Genomic DNA, 22114 nt, shown 5'->3' with positions numbered 1-22114 from the left:
ACAGAGTGCATTCTTTTTTTAAATTTTTACTGATACAACAATGTACAAGCACATACATCCTTAACGTATAAACATTCCATACATGGTATACAATCGATGGCTCACAATATCATCACATAGTTGTATATTCATCACCATGATAATTTTTTAGAACATTTTGCATCACTCCAGAAAAATAAAAAAAGAAAAAACTCATATCATACCCCTTACCCCTCCCCCTCTCGTTGACCACTAGTATTTTCATCTATCCAACACATATATATTTTTAGTTTTAACATTTGTTACCCTATTATTTATTTGTTTTTAATCCATGTTTTACTCATCTGTCCATACTGTAGTTAAAAGGAGCATCAGAAACGAGGTTTTCATAATCACACAGTCTCACTGAGAAAGCTCTATCATTATACAATCATCTTCAAGAAACACGGCTACTGGAACATAGCTCTACAGCTTCAGACACTTCCCTCTAGCCTAAAACACCTGAATCTAAAAAGGTGATATCTATATAATGCATAAACCTCCAGGATAACCTTTCGACTCTCAAATCTCTCAGGCATTGTCACTTTATTTTGTCTCATTTTTCTCTTCCCCCTTTTGGTCGAGGTTTTCTCAATCCCTTGATGCTGAGTCCCAGCTCATTCTAGGATTTCTGTCCCACATTGCCAGGGCGGTTTACACCCTTAGGAGTCATGTCCCACATAAAGAGGGGAAGGGCGGTGAGTTTGCTGTGCTGCCTGACAGAGAGAGGGGCCACATTTGAGCAACAAAAGAGGTTCTCTGGAGGTGACTCGTAGGCCTAATTTTAAGTAGGCTTAGTCTATCCTTTGCGGGGATAAGTTTAATAGGAACAAATCCCAAGATTGAGGACTGGCAACATGACATGCAAACTCACTGCCCTGCCCCTCTCTATGTGGGACATGACTCCCAAGGGTGTGGACATTCTTGGCAACGTGGGACAAGAATCCTAGAATGAGCTGGGACTCAGCATCAAGGGGCTGAGAAAACCTTCTAGACCAAAACAGGGAAGAACAAAATGAGACAAAATAAATGTCAGTGGCTGAGAGATTCCAAACAGAGTCAAGGGGTTATCCTGGAGGTTAATCTTATGTATTATATAGATATCACCTTTTTAGTTAAGGTGAAATGGGAGAGGCTAGAGGAACTGCCTGAAAATGTAGAACTCTGTTCCAGTAGCCATGTTTCTTGAAGATAATTGTATAATGATATAGCTTTCACAATGTGACTGTGTGATTGTGAAAACCTTATCTCTGATGCTCCTTTTATCTACCTTATTGACAGACAAGTAAAATACATGGATTAAAAATAAATAAATAATAGGGGGAACAAATGTTAAAATAAATCTAGTAGATTGAAATGCTAGTCATCAGTGAAAGGGAGGGGTAAGGGGTATGGTATGCATGATTTTTTTTCTGTTTTCTTGTTTCCTTTTTCTAAATTGATACAAATGTTCTAAGAAATGATCAAGATGATGAATATACAAAAAAAAAAGTACCTGGAAATTTACTGCTTTTTTTTGTATATATGTTATATTTCACAATAAAAAATGTTAAAAAAAAAAAAAAGATTGAGGGCTCAACCTATTGATTTGGTTGTTCCCACTGCTTGCAAGAATATTAGGTGCTCTCCAAATGGAGAAGTCGAATTTTCCTCCTTTTTCACCATTCCCCCAAGGGGGCTTCACAAATACTTTTTTATTCACTGTTCAAATCACTTACAGAGTACATTCTTAAAGCAGAAGGCCATAGCTAATTGCTTATCTCAGCACCCTAAATTTACATCACATCAGCCACTATTGCTCGTACAGTTAGGGCTAACAAATATGTATTGCTGGCTTTTGTATTTATGATCTTTTTGATTTCTGTGAGTCAGTAATAATATCCCCCCTCTCATTTCTGATTTTACTTGTGTCTTCTCTTTTATTCTTTCTCAGTCTAGCTAAGGGCTTATCAATTTTATTGATCTTTTCAAAGAACCAACTTTTGGTTTTGTTAATGCTCTTTTTTAATTCTCTATTTCATTTATTTCTGCGATTTCTTCCCTTCTGTTTGCTTGTGTTTAGTTTGCTGTTTTTTTTTTCTAGTTCATCCAGATGAGCAGTTGGTCTCTGAGCTCTTCCCTTTTAATGTAAGCATGAAGACTGTAAACTTCCCTGTGGCATCGCCTTCACTGCATCCCAAAAGTTTTTATATGTTCTCATTTTCATTCATCTCAAGATATTTACTGATTTCTCTTGCAATTTCTTCTTTGACCCATTGATTGTTTAGGAATGTGTTATTTAACTACTATATCATTGTGGATTTTCCAGTTCTCCACCTGTCACTGACCTACTAGTTTCATTCCACTATGGTCAGAGAAGATGCTTTGTTTAATTTTAATCTTTTAAAATTTATTGAGACTTGTTTTATGACTCAACATATGGCCTATCCTGGAGAATGATCCACGTGTACTTGAGAAGAAGTATATCTTGCTGTTTTGGGATACAGTGTTCTGTATATATCTATTAGGTCTAATTCATTTACCATATTGTTCATCCTCTAATGTTTTCTTATTGATCTTCTGTCTAGATGTTCTTTCTATTAATGAGATTGGTACACTAAAGTCTCCAACTATTATTTTAGAGGTGTCTACTACTCCCTTCAGTTTTGCCAGTGTAGGCCTCATGTATTTTGAAGCACTGTTGTTAGGTGGGTAAATATTTATGTGTTATTTCTCTTTGGTGGTGTCCCTCTTTTATTAATATATAGTATCCTTTTTGTCTCTTATAGCAGCTTTTGACATAAAATCTATTTTGTCTGATATTAATATAGCTACCTCAGATCTTTTTTGGTTACTATTTGCATGGCGCAGCTTTTCCATCCTTTCACTTTCAACTTATTTGTGTCTCTTGGTCTAAGGTGAGTCTCTTGTAAACAACATATAGTTGGATCATGCTTTCTTATCCATTCTGCCAATTTGTGACTTTTGATTGTGGAGTTTAATCCATTAACATTCAGTGTTATTACAGTAAGGCTAGTACTTCAGCCATTTTGTCCCTTGGTTGTTTTTCTTTTTTTTTTTTTTAACATGGGCAGGCACTGGGAATCGAATGTCCCTTCTTTTTATATGTCATATCTTTTTATTGTCTCTCTTTTCTCTTATTCCAACCTCCTCTTCTGAATAGTTGATCTTTTGTGATGTATCTAACTGATTCCCTTCTCATTTCTGTTTCTGTATACTTTCTTTGTGGTTACTTGGGAGTTTGCATTACAAACTACATCTATAAGCTACTACTCTGTCACATCCATGGGGAAAGACTAGATCCTTCAACAAATGGTGCTGGGAAAAGTGGATATCCATTTGTAAAAGAATGAAGTGGACCCCTATCTCACACCATATATAAAAATTAACTCAAAATGGATTAAAGATCTAAAGAAAAAGAACCAAAGCTATAAAACTCCTAGAAGAAAACATAGGGTAGTATCTTCAAGAGCTTGTGTTAAGTAATGGATTCTTAGACTATACATCAAAAGCATGACCACAAAAGAAAAAATTTAAAACTTTTATGCAAAGGACTTCATCATGAAAATGAAAGGACAACTCACAGAATGGGGGAAAATATTTGGAACCACATATCTGCTAAGAGTTTAATTTCCAGAATATATAAAGAACTACAACTCAAGAACAAAATGACAAATCACCAATTAAAAAATGGGCATAAACTTGAATAGATATGTCTCCACAGAAGCTATAAAAATGGCCAAAAAACATATGAAAACGATGCTTAACATCATGAGCCATTAGAGAAATGCCAATCAAACCACAATGAGATATCACCTCACAACAGAATAGCTATTTTTTAAAAAGTGGAAAATAAAAAATAAATGACGTGAAGAAATTGGAACACGTGCTCATTTTTGATGGGAATAGAAATGGTACAGCTATTGTGGAAAACAGTTTGGCAGTTCCTCAGAAAATTAAGTATAGAATTATCATATAACCCAGCAATCCAACCTCTAGGTATATACCCAAGAAAACTGAAAGAAGGGACTTGAACAGATATTTGGATATTGATGTTCACAGTGCCATTACTCATAATAACACAAACATGGAAGCAATTCAAATGTCCATCAGCAGATGAATAAACTAAATGTATTATATACAGACAATGGAATGTTAACCTTAAAAAAGGAACAAAGTTTTGATATATGTTACAACCTGAATGAGCCTTGAAAACATGCCAAATGAAAGAAACCAGTCACAAAGGACCACGTACTATAGGATTCCACTTACATGAAATATCCAGAATAGGCAAATCCAGAGACAGAAAATAGATGAGTGGTTCCTAGGGGTTTGGGAGAGGGTGGATAGGAAGTGACTGTTAATGGGCATGGGGTTTCTTTTGGGGTGGTGAAAATGTTCTGGAGTTAGTGGCAATGGTTTGTAGAACTTTGTGAATACACTAAAAACTACTGAATTGTACACTTTGAAGGGTGAATTTTATAGTATGTGAATCATAGCTCAATTTTAAAAAACAAGAAAAAAACAAATCCAAAACAAACAAAAGCAAAAAACTTCTCCCAGATTCAGCTGCTGCCACCACATCCCCCATCACCTGACCCTTACAACATGGTAACCTATAAAGCACAGTCAGGGCCAATCCCTGCCCTGGGCTGAATGAGACTGATACAGTCTGGTCTCCCTGATGCAGGGTCTAGGTTTGGCTGCAAAGAGGCTCAAAGCTGTTCTACCAAGCACACTGGAGCAGCAGCACCCTCTCCCGGTCCACTGCACAGCAGGGACACCATCCCCACCCCTCATTCTCTAGGAAGGCTATAGTGGACACATGGTTAAGACCCCAGAATCCCCTCTCCAAGGCAGATAGGGTCTGGACTTACAGTGTGAGCATTGTTGATCTTCTTCACTTCCCACTGGCCCTCCCCAGTGTAGGTCAGCAGGGAGATGGCCCCATCTGAGCTCCCACAGGCTAGGATCAGGCCATAGTCATGGGGGGCCCAACACACAGAGTTCACTGTAGGGAGGAGGGAAGCACATTGAGTAGGGAGAGCACAGCCCCAGAGTTTCAGACTCTGAGATTTTCCAGACGTATTGTTTTACTAATTTCTAATAAAAATTGCAGGTATCACCATGTTTCCAACTGCTTTTAATTTTGTCAATTAAAGGCATTAAAAAACAAAACCAAATTATCACTAACTAGTATCATTTCATAAACTAAAGCATATTTTAACAAAAAAGTGAGAAGGACAACAATCTGAGAATAAAAGTCAGTATTCAAAATTAATAAACTTAGCCTGGAGAAAAACTCTACCATGCTGATTTTACTTTTTCATTTTGCTTTGGATTGACTTTAGGGCTTGGGGCTTTACCTCAGCTGTTGGCAGACTAGCTGATAAGCCAAGCAAACCCCAAGAGGACAAACAGACAGCATCACAAGGGGAAGGGATTCAAAGCTTCAGCCAGGACAGAGGCTCTTCCCACTCATGGGTAACTGGACTTGCCTCCTCTTCCCACACCCAGTGTACCTGATGAGTCGTGTCCTGTGTGCTCATGGGTCTTCTCCCAGGTGCCGTTTTCCTCTTTCCAGATGATGACTTTCCGGTCATATGAGCAGCTTGCCAGGATATTGCCATACATGGGGTGGGCCCAGGCCACCTGCCACACAGGGCCCTCGTGACTGTAGGAGAGGCAGGGGTCAAAGCCTGCTCAGAGAGGCAGAGGAACCCACAGAGCTTCTGCCAAGCACTACTCTGGACAGAAATGAACAGCTTCTGTGGTAGGATGAGACAGTGTCTCAGGTTAGAACTGCCTAAGAATTTCAGAAGGGAGAGCTATGCAGTGTCACTACCAAAAGGGACCCTCCCTGGGCACTGAGGCCCAGAGAGGTTAAGCAAGTTGCCGAGGGCACAGAGCTATTAGAAACAGAATCTGGGCCTGAAATTAGCCTCCCTCTCCCAACCAGGCAGAAATCTTATTTGCACCACACTGCAGCAAGAACTATCTATGTCCACTGTCATCAGCACAGAATGGACTGATTCAGGGTTTGTATCTACCAAGTGCTCAGTAAATATGTGTAGAGAGAATCAATATTCATCTTTCCAGATGGACCACTTCCTGAGTTGGCAGTTATGTGTTTCATTTTATATATTTCTGCACTTTTAAAATTTGTTCAAAAGGCATGTCTTTCTTTTCTCTTCTGATCTTTATCCATTCACTTGAGAAGTACTGACCCTTATCACCTATTCTGTGTCAGGTTTTATACTGGGACCGTTTCTCTTCCACATGTGGGAGATAATACAGTCGTGTGAACCCAGACTCTCAAATCCCATTCCCTTACATTCACTAGCTGCTTGACCTTAGACAAGGCTTAGTCCTTCAGCCTCTCTAGGGCTTGGTCTCCTTACTTGAAAATGTAGATTTCTTTAAAAGGTGGTCATGAGGGTTAAATAGCATAATAAGCAAAATAAGCTTTCTTTATATGAAATATAAATATATATGAAATATAAAGAAAGCTTTATATGAAACATAATTTTTTAAAATATTTATATGAAATATAAAGAGCTTAGAACAATGATTAGCACAAAAAATATTTTTAAAAAACACTCAATACTGCTATCGAACCATTATTATTGCTCCTTATTTACTTTTTCACACTAGGGCTGCAAATATTCAAAGTCTTCTACTCCTCTGGCTGGGGAGAAAGGGACATTCCCAGTCCTTACAAAGGAGCTGCTGATGAAATTGAGAAGACTCAAATTCCCAACAACTAGCATGTTTTAATAGGAGAATAAAAACCATAGGGGTGTAAATTTTTATCCCTCCAATATTTCATATCTTCATGCATAAAGAGAAACAGAGACCACAAAGGACTGAATAATAGCACACGTGAGCATTCTGCCAAGTGTCAACCAGACCTAACGCTGGCAGCTCTCTGCTCAGCCAGGGGCTCCTTCACAAGGAAACTGGTATTTGTTTCCTGAAACCATTAGATTTTTGTCCTTCTGGAAGAAGCTAACATCCAGGCATTTTCCCCGAATGCTACTAACTTAGTTTTAGTCTCTTTAACTCAGCTAACAAATATGTACTGAGGACTTACTTGTAAGGGGTTCTTTTTTTTAAACATAACAACATACAAACAAGCATATTCTTACTATATGATGATTCCATTTTTGGTATATAATCAATAACTCACAATATCGTCACATAGTTATATATTCATCACCATGATCATTTCTTAGAACATTTGCATCAGTTCAGAAAAAGAAATACAAAGAAAAAAGAAAAAAAACTCATACATACAATACCCCTTACCCCTCTTTCATTGATTGCTAGTATTTCCCTCTACCCAATATATTTTAGCCTTTGTTTCCCCTTTTTCCTACCCCTAATCACTCCCTTTCATTAATCACTAGCATTTCAATCTGCTAAATATATTTTAACATTTGTTCCCCCTATTTTTATTTATTTTTAGTCCATGTTTTACTCATCTGTCTATACCATAGATAAAAGGAGAATCAGATACAAGGTTTTCACAATCACAGTCACACTGTGAAAGTTGTATCATTATTCAATCATCCTCAAGAAACATGGCTACTGGAACACAGCTCTACATTTTCAGGCACATCCCTCCAGTCTCTTCAATATATCTTAACTAAAAAGGTGATACCTATATAACATGTAAGGATAACCTCCAAGATAACCTCTCGACTCTGTTTGAAATCTCTCAGCCACTGAGACTTTATTTGGTCTCATTTCTTTCTTCTCCCTTCTGGTCTAGAAGGTTTTCTCAATCCCTTGATGCTGAGTCCCAGCTTATTCTAGGATTTCTTGTCAGGGATTCTTAATCGCTTTTGTATAGTCTGGTGAAGGCTATGGATGCCTTCACAGAATAATGGATAAAATATAGGACTAGGATTACAATTATCAAATGTTAAAAAAGAAACAATTTATGATACAGTGATAGTAAGTAATAAGCTCTTGTGGTAGGACTAATTACTGTAATTTCAAAGTGATGATGAGCATAAATGATATTTTGAGGTAGCTACTCAAAATATAACTGTGATAAAATATTTGTGACTTCTACTGGTGACAGAGTGACAGGTACCATGAATACAGCTGTGGTTCCTTGCCAATATTCATAATCGAAGAAAATGCTACTGAAAATAAAGATGTGCTTGTTTTCCCGCTGCCGATCACCAACCCCTGAATTCTATGTACAGAACCTTGGAATTCTATGGAACCCAGGTTAAGAACCACCAACGATGGGAGAGGCAGTGAAACGAGGTAGAGCCATAGAGATATAGCCATTAAAATGGGAGACAGGACCTTCTCAAGACTCTTGGTAGGGAGAAGGGTAAAGCAAACATTTGTAAATATGTACTGAACACCTGCCATGGGTAAACAGGCCAGACTATGTATGGGATTTGGGGCATTATTCTTATTCTAACGCTTGGTGACACTTTACATCATGCTGGCTAAACATACAACTTTTAAAAATGGTAAACATTAAAGTAACAATAGCTGCCCTTACTAAAGGCTTACCATGTGCTGGGCCCTGTGTGAGGCCCTCACGTGCACCACCTAGGAAGGGGGTAGCATTAGCACCATCTTGGGGTGAAAAGATGAAAGCTTAGAGAGATGAGTAGACTCACTTGTCTAAGGTCTTCTAGTGGCCATGTGGGTGGAGGAGGTGGGACTTTCTCTACACCCCTGGGGCATCTGCAGGGGGCAGCAGGTTGGCTGAGATTCAGGGGTCCTTCAGCTAAATGAACTGAGAGACTGCTCAGAGTCTGGGGTCTCCACTTTTCCTCCCATACCTGAGACAGGGCCCTTCTTTGAGACTTTCCCCAGCCTTGGCCACACTTACCCCCTGAGGTCAGCAATGAGAATCTGCCCTCCATTGCGCACATCAAAGATTTTGACGGACCTGTCAGATGAGCAGGTTGCCAGGCGAGTGCCATAATAGTCCATCTGGGCATCGTGCTGCAAAGGAGAATAGCTTGGAAAGCCTGTGGCTGGGCAGGTGGGGGTGGAGGCAGTCACCAAGACAGAGAGTCTAGTTTGGAATAGAATCTACCTTAAATTACTCCACAAGCAGACCTCTTTCATTGTACTTTGCTTTGCAGATACTGTATTTTTTTATAAATTGAAGGTCTGTGGCAACCTGTGCTGAGCAAATCTATCGGTACCATTTTTCCAGCAGCATGTGCTTGATTTGTGGCTTTGTGTCACATTTTAATTAAAGTATGTACACTGTTTTTTGGTCATAATGTATTGTACACTTTAATAGACTACAGGATAGTGCAAACATAACTTTTATATGCACTGAGAAACAAAAAAATGGCGTGACTCACTTTATTGTGGTGGTCTAGAACTGAGTCCACATTATCTCTGAGGTATGCCTATAATCTCACAGAATCTGATGGCAGGAAGCTAGCATGTCAACACTGTCACTTCTCCAACAGGCAATGTTTCTGAGAGGGACAAAGTAAATCACATCCAGCTGGTCCTCCAGACCTTTTACACACTCCAGGGAAGGACCCTTCAAATCCTGTCCTGTAGGGATGGGATGGGAGAAGAAAATCTGACCTAGCTAGCTTCCCTCTTTTTTCTCTTTTCTCTCATGTCCCATCCTGTTCTTAGGCTCCTCGGGTTCCTGGGGAAGACAATGAAGATCAACTCAGCCCCAGAACCCAGGGTTGGTTAATGTGGTCTCAGAATGGCAGGTGCCTGACTCTAGGCTCCATAAGGTCCTCTGCGATGCCCATCCAGCCTGGACACAGGGTTCCATTCTGACATTTGAGCTCCTTTCTCCACCACTGACCCCAGATCCTTTGTGTATGTTTGCTCCGGGGCTTTTGCCTGATCTTTCTACTAGTAGTATACCCAATAATCCAAAGGAAAACAATGCCTCAGCATTGCTGGTCCCACCACGCAGGAACCGAATTCCTTGATGCTGGTCCCTACCCATGGCTCCTTGTCTGTCTGGGCTATGGCTCTCTGGGGCCCTATGCCTGCTGCCCTGCTCCTTCCTGCTTGCTGGCACCATCTAGTTCCATGGATACCAATTTCCTCAGTGGCCCTACTTTCAGAGTTTCAGGAGCTATCAGCTGTTACTCCTGTCGTCACCAGGAGTATTTCTACCCTTTCAAAGGAAGCAGTCATTTTGTCTGTCTCATTTATGCCTATCTCACCTCTCTATCCAAAGAAAACACCTTGATTCTTCTTTGAAAGTCAAGCCCTTCCCTACTTCTGGCTTTGGTTTCTTGGACAGCAGGCAGTATAGGTGGTAAGACTGATTTTCTCTACATGTGTATTTCCAAAGCACTTGTTCTACAGAGTGCTATCCCATTCTTTGGGAGGCAACAGGGCATAGTACCTAAGAAATTTAAATCCACCTCCTTACTTTATCTGCTGTGCAGCCTTTGAAATATTACCTAAGCATGAACCCTCACTTTCCTGGTCTTTAAAATGGGGCAAATGATTAGAGAAATGCAAATCAAAATCACAGTGAGACACCTCTACATACTTATGAGGATGGCTATAATTAAAAAAATGGAAAATAACAAGTCTTGACAAAGATGTGGAGAAACAGGAAGCTTTGTGCATTGTCGGTGGGAACGTGAAATAGTGTAGCTACTGTGGAACAGTTTTTGGTGCTTCTTCAAAAAGTTAAACACAGACCCAGCAATTCCACTCCTAGGTATATACACAAAAGAACTGAAAAGAGGGACTCAAACAGGTGTGATCAAACTGCCATAGGCCTGCCAACTCAGAGGACATTTCTGGGGATTTGGCCATACTCCCTAAGGCTAAAGCTGGTCTGGCAAAAGGCTGCAAAGCTACATCTGGGTTCATGAACGATCAACAGAAAGGGGTAATGAAAAACCCACACTGTATCCCTCTCACAGAAATGCCCATATCTGGGGCCTCTGAGGGAGAGCTGAATGAATACTTACAATCATGTCCTCATGGGAAGTGTCCACAGTGTTAATTACTGACACCTAGAACCAAAGATGTAATTAGTAAATTAACTGATGGCAATTAGAATGCAAGCTTTTTTTTTTTTTTAAACTTTTTATTTTGAAATACTTTCAAACTTACAGGACAGTTACAAAAATAATACAAACCCCATAGGGAAAGTTCTAATACACCCCATTCCCAGATACACAATTTAAAAATTTTGTCACATATGCTATATCATTCTAGCTATCTACCCATCATTCCGTCAATCCATCTATCTGTGTATATATCTATTAACTAATTTCTAAACACTTGAGTGAGTTGTATACATCATGCTCTTTCACCACATAATATTTCTATGTACATTTCCTAAGAACAAGGCTATTCATTTATGCAATCACCTTAAGTGCAGTTATCAAGAACAAGAACAATGTCCTTTTGAGCCTTCTCTCTCCCTTGTTAGATCCTGTCCAGGACTGTATACTCCTTTTAATTGTCTTTGTCTCTTTAGTTGCAACATAAAAGCTTCCCATCTCAAGTACTTCCAGCATGCCATTCAGTGGGATTAATCACATTCGCTATGTTGTAGTACTCTCATCACCTTCCATTATTAACTTCCCACCTCCCCAAACAGAAACCTTATACCCACTTTACATTAACTCTCCATCCCCCTTTCGCCTGCCACCCCAGGCAACCTGTACTTTTAATTTCTGTCTCTATGAATTTGCATATCCTGATATTTTCTTTGTAGATACTGTCAGATATCAGAAAATAAAACTTAATATGTCAAACATGAGGGCCTCTTCAGTTTCTCTCCTTCAGCAGCTCTTCCGACAGGACCTGCTGTGACAGCAAGATAGTACAAATGTGCCAATACCCTACTTGCCAGAGGCCAGACCAGATAACCATGAGTGTGAAGTCATGATCAGCACCAGCCTGGTATCTCCTGGTGAGACCTGTGGCCACACATCACCCCTACTCCTCTTGGTGCGGCTTTTCCTTTAAAACCACAAGCTGTGAGAAAGAAAGTTGAAGCCATTTTTCCTTTCCTTTTGCTGGCAGGTTTTGCTGGGTCCCACCTGCCTGCTCTACCTGTCTATTTCTTTCTAGCAATAAACTATTAAGCTTTAACTCGCTGTCTCATGTGGAATCCATTCGCAACACTGTGTCTAACATAAATGGTGCCAAAACCCAGAATGGAGGTCTGACTAAAGGCTTAGCTTTCCGGCCCCTCGGGGATACAGGAGGACTGCTCAGGTCACTCCATTCCTGAACCAGTATGGTCACTATGGTTTCCATGTGACTGATGGCTTGAGTTTCCGACTCAGACCATCAAAACATTGATGCCAGCTCACATCAACAGCATTCAAATGACTACAATCAATTTGGCCTTAGGTAAGTGATGACTTTCTACCCAGCTCCCACCACTGAAAGTTTTGTTCAGTGTCCTGGTGACCTTGGCCTGCCTCAGTGCACCTGCCCAAAGCCTGAGCTCAGTCTAAACTTTCCAGCTCTATGAGTGTTTTCCTGTGTAGCAGTCAAAAAAACCTTAGGGAATGCCCTGAGTGAAAGTCTGCACACTTTCCTAATCTATGACAACAAACCAGGGATGCCTGCTTTGTTGTTGCAATTGGATCTTGGATCTGGGTATATTAACCTCACTTGATGCTACACTGGCCCATAAACCACAAACAGAGCTGGTAACTTCCATAAGCCTCCTGTCTGCAGTGCCCCAACAACAGTCACCATGTCCCAGACGCCAAGTCCCTAGGGAGACTGTAAGCCTTCAATGGAGCTGGTAACTGTCAGCCTCGAAAGAAGCAGTGGAAACATAAGTCTCCACGAACAAACCTCCCCCTCCCTATTTAACAGTTAGCAAATAATCATGGGTAATGCCCTACAACTCCTAATTCTACCCCTCTTGGATGTTTACTGCGTGATCTCGGTAAACTCCAATTAAAAAAAGAAAAAAACACATTTTTCTCTGCAATTTGGTTTGGCCACAATACCCTTTAAAACAACAAAAACATTGTGTTGCCCCACAACATGGCACTCTTGATTAACAAATGGTCTGAAAGCTCCCCCTCCCAAACTTAACAACCTTATTCCTCTGTGCTATTCTATTGCATGTGTTTCATGTCTGTTTAATTTTTAACTAATATATTTGATATGTTAAATATTTAATGCCTGTTTGTTAGCTAATGTATTCAGTCTAATTATTAACTGGTATGGTTCTACACTTCTATGAGTCAAGTGTTCGTAACTGGTTACTAATTACAGAAATTCTTTTAAAAAGGGAACTTTTAGGCTGTATTAAAAATTAAAAGTATTTTGGTTATGAGTCTATAAAAAGGTTTTCTTTCTATAAGATAATCTGACCACTATAATTTAAAATAAAAATACCACTACAAGTAAAAAATTGAATGTTTTTCATCCCATTTTTAGAAAAAATGAAGATGGGATAAGATGGTATATCCAATCTTTCATTTGTTCCTCTCAAAAATATTCTGTATTTCTGTTTTTCTTTTCAAATAATAAATTTCCTATTTATGCCTGTATGCATTTTCAATGTATAGTCTCATACCTCTGCATAGTAACAGCAAATTAATAAGAATTTTTTTAATGAGCTCTAAGCCTAATATTCTATCTGTGCAACCAATTAAAAGCTTTCCCACATTTAAACTTAAAACAAATTCAATGAGCTCAATATGGTTCCCAAAACTTAATAGTCAATATACTTTTAAAGTTCTTTGTAATTTTAAAATATTATAAAAACGAAAGAAGAAATTAAATTCATTAGAAAAAATTCAGTTAACAAATGCAGTTTTATTCTGCTTAAGTATGTTCTCCTTAAATTTAAATAAACTTACTAATAAATAAACTAACATTGTAAGTACATTCTCAAAATTCCTCTTAAAGTAGCCTAAACAGGTTGCAAAAGCTGAACAATGTACCTAATAATAACACATGTAAAATATGATAAAATTTTAATATGCTAATACTTCAAATATATTCTATTTAAAAAAATCAATTGACTTCAATAAAAATATAAATGGATTTTTTATAATTCTAACTAAAGTTTAAAAAATCTAACTTTTCTAACTTAGTTATTTGTTACCTCAATATGTATAAGAATTTAGTTATAAAAACATTACTAATTCCAGTCTGTCATAAATAGACATAAATCTTAGCTTCTAAAGGTTTATATTCTAGTTAAAGTATACACCGTTTAAGGCTTTATATGAAACAGTGGTAACAAAAAAATAAAAATGCTAAAAAAAGTTAAAAGCAAAAAAATTAAAAAGTAACCTAAGAAATCCTTGTAACATAACATGTATAAAACCTTTAAATAAAAAAGTAGCATTGTGCTGGTTTGAAAGGAAGTATGCCCCCTAAGAAAAGCCATGTTTTAATATAAATCTCATTTCATAAAGGTAGAATAATCTCTATTCAATACTGTATGTTTGAAACTGTGATTAGATCATCTCCCTGCTTGATGTGATTTAGTCAAGAATGGTTGTTAAACTGGATTAAGGGATGACATGTCTCCACCCATTTGGGTGGGTCTTGATTAGTTTCTGAAGTTCTATAAAAGAGGAAATATTTTGGAGAATGAGAGATTCAGAGAGAGCAGAACGATGTAGCCATTAGATGCAGAGAGTCCACGAGCCAGCAACCTTTGGAGATAAAGAAGGAAAACGCCTCCTGGGGAGCTTCATGAAACCAGAAGCCAGGAGAGAAAACTAGCAGATGACGACGCCATGTTCACCTTGTGCCCTTCCAGCTGAGAGAGAAGCCCTGACTGTGTTCACCATGTGCCTTCTCACTGGAGAGAGAAACCCTGAACTTCATTGGCCTTCTTGAATCAAGGTATCTTTCCCTGGATGCCTGTGACTGGACATTTCTATAGATTTGTTGTAATTGGGACATTTTCTCGGCCTTAGAACTGTAAACTAGCAACTCATTAAATTCCCCTTGTTAAAAGCCATTCTGTTTCTGGTATATTGCATTCTGGCAGCTAGCAAACTAGAACAAGCATTTAAACAAATTTAATTCTAAACCAGTTTTTAAAAACTGTAAATTAACACATTCCTGGCATTATTTAGCAGTAAAAATATTGTTAAGAAAAATTTATTTTGCTAAATTAAATTACAAAAAAGTTTTTTAAAAATATACTACAAAATAATCATTTATGTGTTCTAAGTATAAAGTATATAAATGCCTGGGCATGTTCTAAACCCCAACATAAATTTCTTCCCTTCCTCCATTATTTTGTAAATCTCTAGCTCTTCTTCCCTTAATATTAAAAGAAGTATACATGTTCAAAAGCTTTATAAATGTATTATCAAATTTATTTCTAATTATACACAGCTTAAATAAATAAAAGCTATAGGTAAAATGAGTACAAAGGTAATAGCTGAAGAAGATAAATTTTATTTGTTAGTCATTTTTAATTATAAGTTCTAAATAACTGTGTCACACAATACTTGTAAATAGTTATAAAAAGAAGTTTATGAAAGTAAATTCCATCTGTCATAATCAATACTAACCAAAATTCAATAAGTCTGTTTATCATATAAACAGGAAAGCTTTTGTGTTATGCACAAACTAAAGTTAAGTTTTCTCTGTGTTCTATTAACATGAATTGTTAATATGCTCTTAACATAAAGTATTTTAAAAAACAATTTTTCTTAATCTAAATATCTTAGTCTAAAATATTTTACATCAAAATAATAACCTTATTAATGTTTATGCTGGCATTATCCTTTATTTCAAAAAACAAGTCTTCTCACTCTTAGGAAAAAAACTGTTACAAATAATTAGTTCTTTCACCTTCTATAAATAAGGTGCTAAGGTATTAAAATACTTAATCTACTGCATAAAAAGCATTTAAAATATATTACAATGGTTAAATTTTTTTAATTTTGTTACTAATTAAATTTAATTAAGTAAAATATTCATATATTTAAACATTACATAAATTCCTCAAAATTTAACAATATTCTCACTATCAGTGTTATATCCTAATACTAATCTATGTAATGTTAAGCAATGGTATGGTGTTACTAATCATGGTTTTAATTATTTTAAAATGGTTACAAATCCTAAAAACAGCCAATTGTCAGTTGTACTGCCTTGCTCTAACACTTCCCTAAAAATATATGTACTTAACTTAAAAATTTTTTTTAAATAAGTATATATATTATATCTGTTAAATAACATAACTCTGGTAAAAGTGTAAAAATATAATAGAACAAAACCTCTACTATAATTTCTTAATATAAAACAACTGTCTAATGTTTTTATCTCTACAAACAGCTTCATTTAAAAATACTTAAAAAATTAAAGCTCAGATTGTAAGCATTAACTATTATCACTACATTCTAAGGTACTTGACTCTTTATAACCCTCAACCTCCAATTAAAAATGTAATGAAACCAATACAGCTAAAACCAAAATAAATCAATATACAAGGTAAAAAATATTATCTGTATTTTAAAGCTTTAACATTTGTGCAAGATAAAAAAAAAGTTTATTTTGTCCAAAATTTACACTATCTAATTTATCCTTCTAGTAAATTGAACAACCTAATCCAACTTTATTTAATATAAAACCTGAAATAAGGAAGAAAATCTTAACGTTTTGAGCAAATTAATGTTTTATACTTTACACTTAAGAGTGTTTGGGGCCAAAAATGTAAAAATGCCTACAAAGTTCCTTAAGGAACTGGAAAAAATAGAATTATTAGGAATTCCCCAGGAAGCCAAGGCCTCAATTTTAAGGCTTGCTCTTATGAAACTTATTTCTATAATAGTAATCTAAACCTACTTAGAATTAGTGCCTAAAAGCCATCTCCAGAAAATCTGCTGTTGTTCATATGTGTTCTCTAAGTCAAACTCTGAACTTGCCGCCAACGTGTGACATAATTTCCAGGAATATAAACCTGGCAATTAACAGCATAAAATACAACTAACCATATCATTGCAGAAATGGCTGGCCCTAGCACTGTGAGACATAAGCTCCAAAAATAAGCCTGGCCCTAACATGGATGAACTGACCAAAAGGGGGTAAAAACAGAGCTTCAATGGCTAAGAAATTTCAAATTGAGTCGAGAGAGTATTCTGGGGGTTACTCTTATGCAAACTTCAGCCAGATATTACAAATTGCCATGATACAGCAAACCCCAACCAACAATGTTCCTAGAAACCCTCAAACATATCTAATGCTCTATAAATTTTTACTTATTAAGTTTGTTTTTCAGAAACTTAAAACCTCTAAATTGTTTCAATAGCAAAGAAGTTCTAAAACCTGAAGATGCTTAACTCTCCAAAAATAACTAATTAAATCAATTCATCCCTTTACCCCTTAAATCTTATTAACAACTCACTCCTCTTTAGTTATCTTCCTAAACCCCTGCCTATTATAATGTCTAAGTTTGTTCACAGGTCAACAACAGCAGTGATTAACCAGCAGAATTCTGAAAACATACTCCTGCTACGACAAAAATTAAAAACCTGCTCCTGTCACAGCCCAATTAATGATGCCTCTGCCTGGTGCAAAGCAATTTTTCCTTCCCCAACTTTGCCTGGACACAGCAGGAAGTAGCCAAAAAGAGAATACTGCTTCACTACTTCCTCCAAAAAATTGCTTCGAACTAAGCTAAGGCATCTTCCCAATCTAATTAATTCCAACTCCAGTCAACTTCATTAAAATAAAAAGGCAGGAATGTGAGGTATCAGAAAATAAAACTTAATATACAAAATGGATTCTGTGACCCTGGGGCCCCTTCAGTTTCTCTCTCAGCAGCTCTTCTGACAGGACCTGATATGAAAGAAAGCTAGTGAGCCCATCCACCAGAGGCCAGACCCAATAACCATGAGTATGAAGTCATGAGCCGCACCAGCCTGATACCTCCATGTGATGCCTGTGGCCGCACATCACCTCCAACCCTCTTGGCGCAGCTTTTCCTTTAAAACCACAAGCTGTCAGAAAAGTTGGAGCCATTTTTCCTTTCCTTTTGCTGGCAGGTTTTGCTGGGTCCCACCTGCCTGCTCTACCTGCTGCTGTTTCTTTCTAGCAATAAACTATTAAGCTTTAACCTGTCTCATGTGGAAACCTTTAGTGAACTGGTGCCTAACGGATACCATGGAGCTTAAATTAAACATTTTAAATCTGTAACAATCTTGTTTGCTTTGACAATAATTTAACTTCAAAAGCATACACAAACTATGTTCCAATATCCCTCTCTCACCCCACCTTTATTTAGTTCCTATCACAATTACAGGTTTATATATTATGAATCCAAATCAAATAATTTCTCATTATTTTGTGCATTTTCCTTTTAGATCCTGTAGGAATTATTAAGTGGAGTTACAAATCAAATAGAATGCAATCTTAGCTTTAAATCCTCCAATCGGAAGGTCTTGACTGCATTTACTTGTTCGTTCCCTCATCCATTTGTTCATTCATCAGTAAACACTCATTCTAAGTACTCATTTTTTGCCAAGCATTGTGAGAGGGACTGGAGACATAAACATGAAGAGGTACTCCTTGCCCTTAAGAAGCTCACACATAAATGACTGTGACATGCCATGATAAATACTCTAATGGTGGTTTACGTATCCTAGGGTCCTGGGATGGTAGTGGTAGAGGCCGTGACCTGGGGCTTACATGACAAGTAAGAATTTTTCCAGGTGGCAAAGGAGAAAAAGTACAGTCCAGGCAGAGGGAACAACACGAACAAAGGCAGAGGTTTGTGAGTGCTAAATACATGTGGGGAAATGGCAAGTCTAGGCTACCTTTGAGAGTGAGGAGGGACCCAAGCACGCTCTGGCTGGTGTTCTCTTCCTGGATGAGAGATCCTGATGTTCTAGGCAGTTTCTACTAACAGGATTAATACTTAAGGCTTGAAGGTTTGCTTCAAGTTCTTCCCAAGGCTATACCCTGAACCACCCCCATAACAGATCCTAGCCAGTCACCTAGTGGGAACCATTTTTAGGGTTGGAATTCTTTGCATGATTACTGCCTTCCATCCATTCTTTGAGATTCAGTTCACCTCACACCTCAGTGTTGGAAATTCCCTGCTAACTGGAATGGCTGCATATCTACATATCCTCTGAATATCTTCAGTGCTGAATGTCCACAACATTCTATGCTATATCTTCTTCCTAGGAGAAGGTGAGCTCCCTGGAGCCAGGGTTTGAGTTAGCTGCAGATTTTTAATCCCTTCAAATCATCTGGCACAGTACTTAGCAGTACAGTGACTACTTGCTGAATGAACAAATGAATGAACAAAAACTGACATTTTTACTTTGCTCAACCACTACTCTCTTTAAATTCTTAGGATATAAAAGGAACTGACAAGATGTAGTAGAGAGGCTGGAGGGAACTGCCTGAAAATGTGGAGCTGTGTTCCAGTAGCTATGTTTCTTGAAGATGATTGTATAATGATATAGCTTTCACAACGTGACTGTCTGATTGTGAAAACCTTGTGTCTGATGATCCTTTTATCTGCCTTATCAACAAATGAGTAAAACATGAAATAAAGATGAATAATAGGGGGAACAAATGTAAAAATAAATTTAGATTGAAATGCTGGTGTTCAGTGAGGGGGAGGGATGGGGGTATGGTTTGTATGATTTTTTTTTCTTTTTATTTCTTTTTCTGAATACGTGCAAATGTTCCAAGAAATGATCATGATGATGAATACGCAACTATGTGATGATATTGTGAATTACTGATTATATATATAGACTGGAATGATCAAAAGTTAAGAATGTTTGCGTTTGGTGTTTTTTGGTATTTAAAAAATTTTTTTTCAAAAAAAGGGACTGAAAGCACAGTTATATTCTGGAATTGATATTTACCATACCTTCTATTTCATCTTTTCAAACACAAGCCCTGCTGATATAAAGTTTAGACTTAGCTTTTCAGAAAGGTGGTTTCTGGAAGAGGATAGCTGCATTTGTGGACAAAATGTACACAAGTAAAGACAGCTTCTTTCATGAAATTCTAAACTCCGTAAAGAGAGGATCCCCAAGAACTGCAAGGGCAAGTAAGGAAGACAGATAAGGGGAAGAGTCTCCTATGTATGTAGAGCACTACATGTTACAAAGTGATTCCACATGTGTGCTTGGAGGTACAAAGGGCAGAGTTAATCAGGGATGTCTGACTCAGGAACTGAAGCTCAGAGAAGAGAAAGTACCTGGTCACAGTGACTAAGGAAAGGCAGACCTGGGAATGGAGCCTTTCTCCTAGCTTGCAGCCCACAAGGCTGTCTATCTAGAACATAAAGTAGCTGTTACAATGTATTCCTTAAATCCAAGACTGAAGGCTAAGGAGAGTCAGGAAGAAAGTTTACTAGGAGGTAGTTTCATATCAGGTCATCAAAGGACCTTAAAGATAACTAGCATTTATTTCTAACCACTCTCACCCACCAGAGTTGGTGAACCATGATTCTCAACATGTGTGTGTGTTTTGTTTTTTTTTAATATTTTTATTGAGAACTACCCACAAACATTCAGCCCAACCACAGTATATAATCAATGGCTCACAACACCACCACATAGTTGTGTATTCTTCATCATGATCATTTTTAGAACACTTGCATCACTCCAGAAAAAGAAACAGAAAACAAACAAACAAACAAACAAAACCCCTCATACATCCCATACCCCTCATCCCTCCTTCTCACTGACCTACAGTACTTCGACGTACCCAATTCTTACCCTTTACCTCCCCTTATTATTTGTTTATTTTTAATTCTGTTTCTTCTTCTTCTTCTTCTTTTTTTTTTTAACTCATCTTTCCATACCCTGGATAAAAGGAGCATCAGACACAGGGTTTCCACAATCCCACAGTCACAATGTAAAAGCTATATAGTTATACTGTCATCTTCGAGAATCAAGGCTACTGGAACACAGTTCAACAGTTTAAGGTACTTCCCTCTAGCCACTCCAAGACACTATAAGCTAAACAGGGATATCTATATAATGTGTAAGAATATGTGTGTTGTAAGCTCTTAAAGCACTTCCTCCCGAGCACACGGAGTTATCTGTGTTTTCCTTTTTAAAGTTCTAGGAGGCAGTACTCAAAACAATTCAGCTCCTCAGAGTCAGTCCATGAGTTAAAAATTCAGTTAAAATGAGCTGAGTATCAGAGCACAAAAGATCCTATTCAGCACCTGAAGCCTCTTCACCCAAAAGAGGAGGAACTAAACCCGATGTCTTGACTTGGGGTTTCCACACGTCTGTGACTGAGTGAGCGTTTTTAAATGAACCCTCACGGGCTGAAGATGGAGGCTTCCATCCACTATTTCTCAGTTCGGACAGTCAACTACCCAATAAGTCTGGAGTACACGTACACCGTGGATACCAATGAGATAAAAACCTCAGCTCCTGCCCTCCAGAAAGTCCTTCAGCACATCCTTACATTCAGTTTCCTGAGGGGATCATCATACTTAGGGTACCTTCTGTGGGGCCCTGCGCTGAGTAAGAGTTCGACAAACATCTCTGCTGGCACAGGTGGTAGGTGGCAGAACTGAATCTTAGCTCTGCGACTCTTCTGCTGTGCAAGACGTTCCACATCTCCGGACCTTAAGTTGTCACATCTGTACAATGTTGATAATAATACCACCCACCTCATAGGTATACTGACAGACTGAGCTTATGAACAACACTGGGAACTGACTACGGGCTCGGATACGGTAGCTACAATGCTATTTTGGGTTCTGTTTGTTGAGGTAAGGGAACTAAAGGAAGGTACGAGAGACGCGGCGGCCGCGCGGCACGCAGAGTTCCGGGAGGTTCCGCGGCCTTCCCCTCCGAAAGGAGCCGAGCGGCAGGGCCAAAGACCCCAAACCTCGGGAGAGTGGAGGAAGCTAGACGGCCCCTCTCTCGGGCTGAGCGCAACGCGGCAGTGGAATCCGACAGGGCGAGTTCTGTCCGGTCAGCAGACGCGACCCCGGCCCGAATTCCGCTGGGTGTCCCGGGTCCCAACACTCACCATGACTGCGTCAGTGGCGGCTCCGGCCCTCGGACGTGGCAGCTCCCGGTTCCTCCCAACGGCTCACTTCCGGTGCCGCTCGGCCGGAGTCTCCGGTAGCAACCCACACCGGCGTGCAAAGGTTCCGCGCAGT

The 22114-nt window shown here is 38.4% G+C and overlaps 1 protein-coding gene across 1 annotated transcript in view; it reads right to left on the bottom strand.

The window, feature by feature from the left end:
• Positions 1-22098, bottom strand: part of SEC13 (SEC13 homolog, nuclear pore and COPII component) — a 55351-nt gene extending 33253 nt beyond the window's left edge. The window contains exons 1-5 of the mRNA XM_077116567.1: positions 21982-22098; positions 10974-11018; positions 8882-8997; positions 5541-5692; positions 4896-5029 (exon numbers count right to left, since the gene is read on the bottom strand). Coding sequence (XP_076972682.1) covers positions 4896-5029; positions 5541-5692; positions 8882-8997; positions 10974-11018; positions 21982-21984 — 450 coding nt within the window. The 5' untranslated portion in view covers positions 21985-22098. The remainder of the gene's footprint in view (positions 1-4895; positions 5030-5540; positions 5693-8881; positions 8998-10973; positions 11019-21981) is intronic.
• Between the last annotated feature and the right edge of the window lie 16 nt (positions 22099-22114).

This window comes from Tamandua tetradactyla, chromosome 9 (genome assembly GCF_023851605.1).
Source record: "Tamandua tetradactyla isolate mTamTet1 chromosome 9, mTamTet1.pri, whole genome shotgun sequence".
Lineage (NCBI taxonomy): Eukaryota > Metazoa > Chordata > Mammalia > Pilosa > Myrmecophagidae > Tamandua > Tamandua tetradactyla.
The sequence above is the reverse complement of the archived record's forward strand: the minus strand, read 5'-3'. Positions and strand labels throughout refer to the sequence as shown.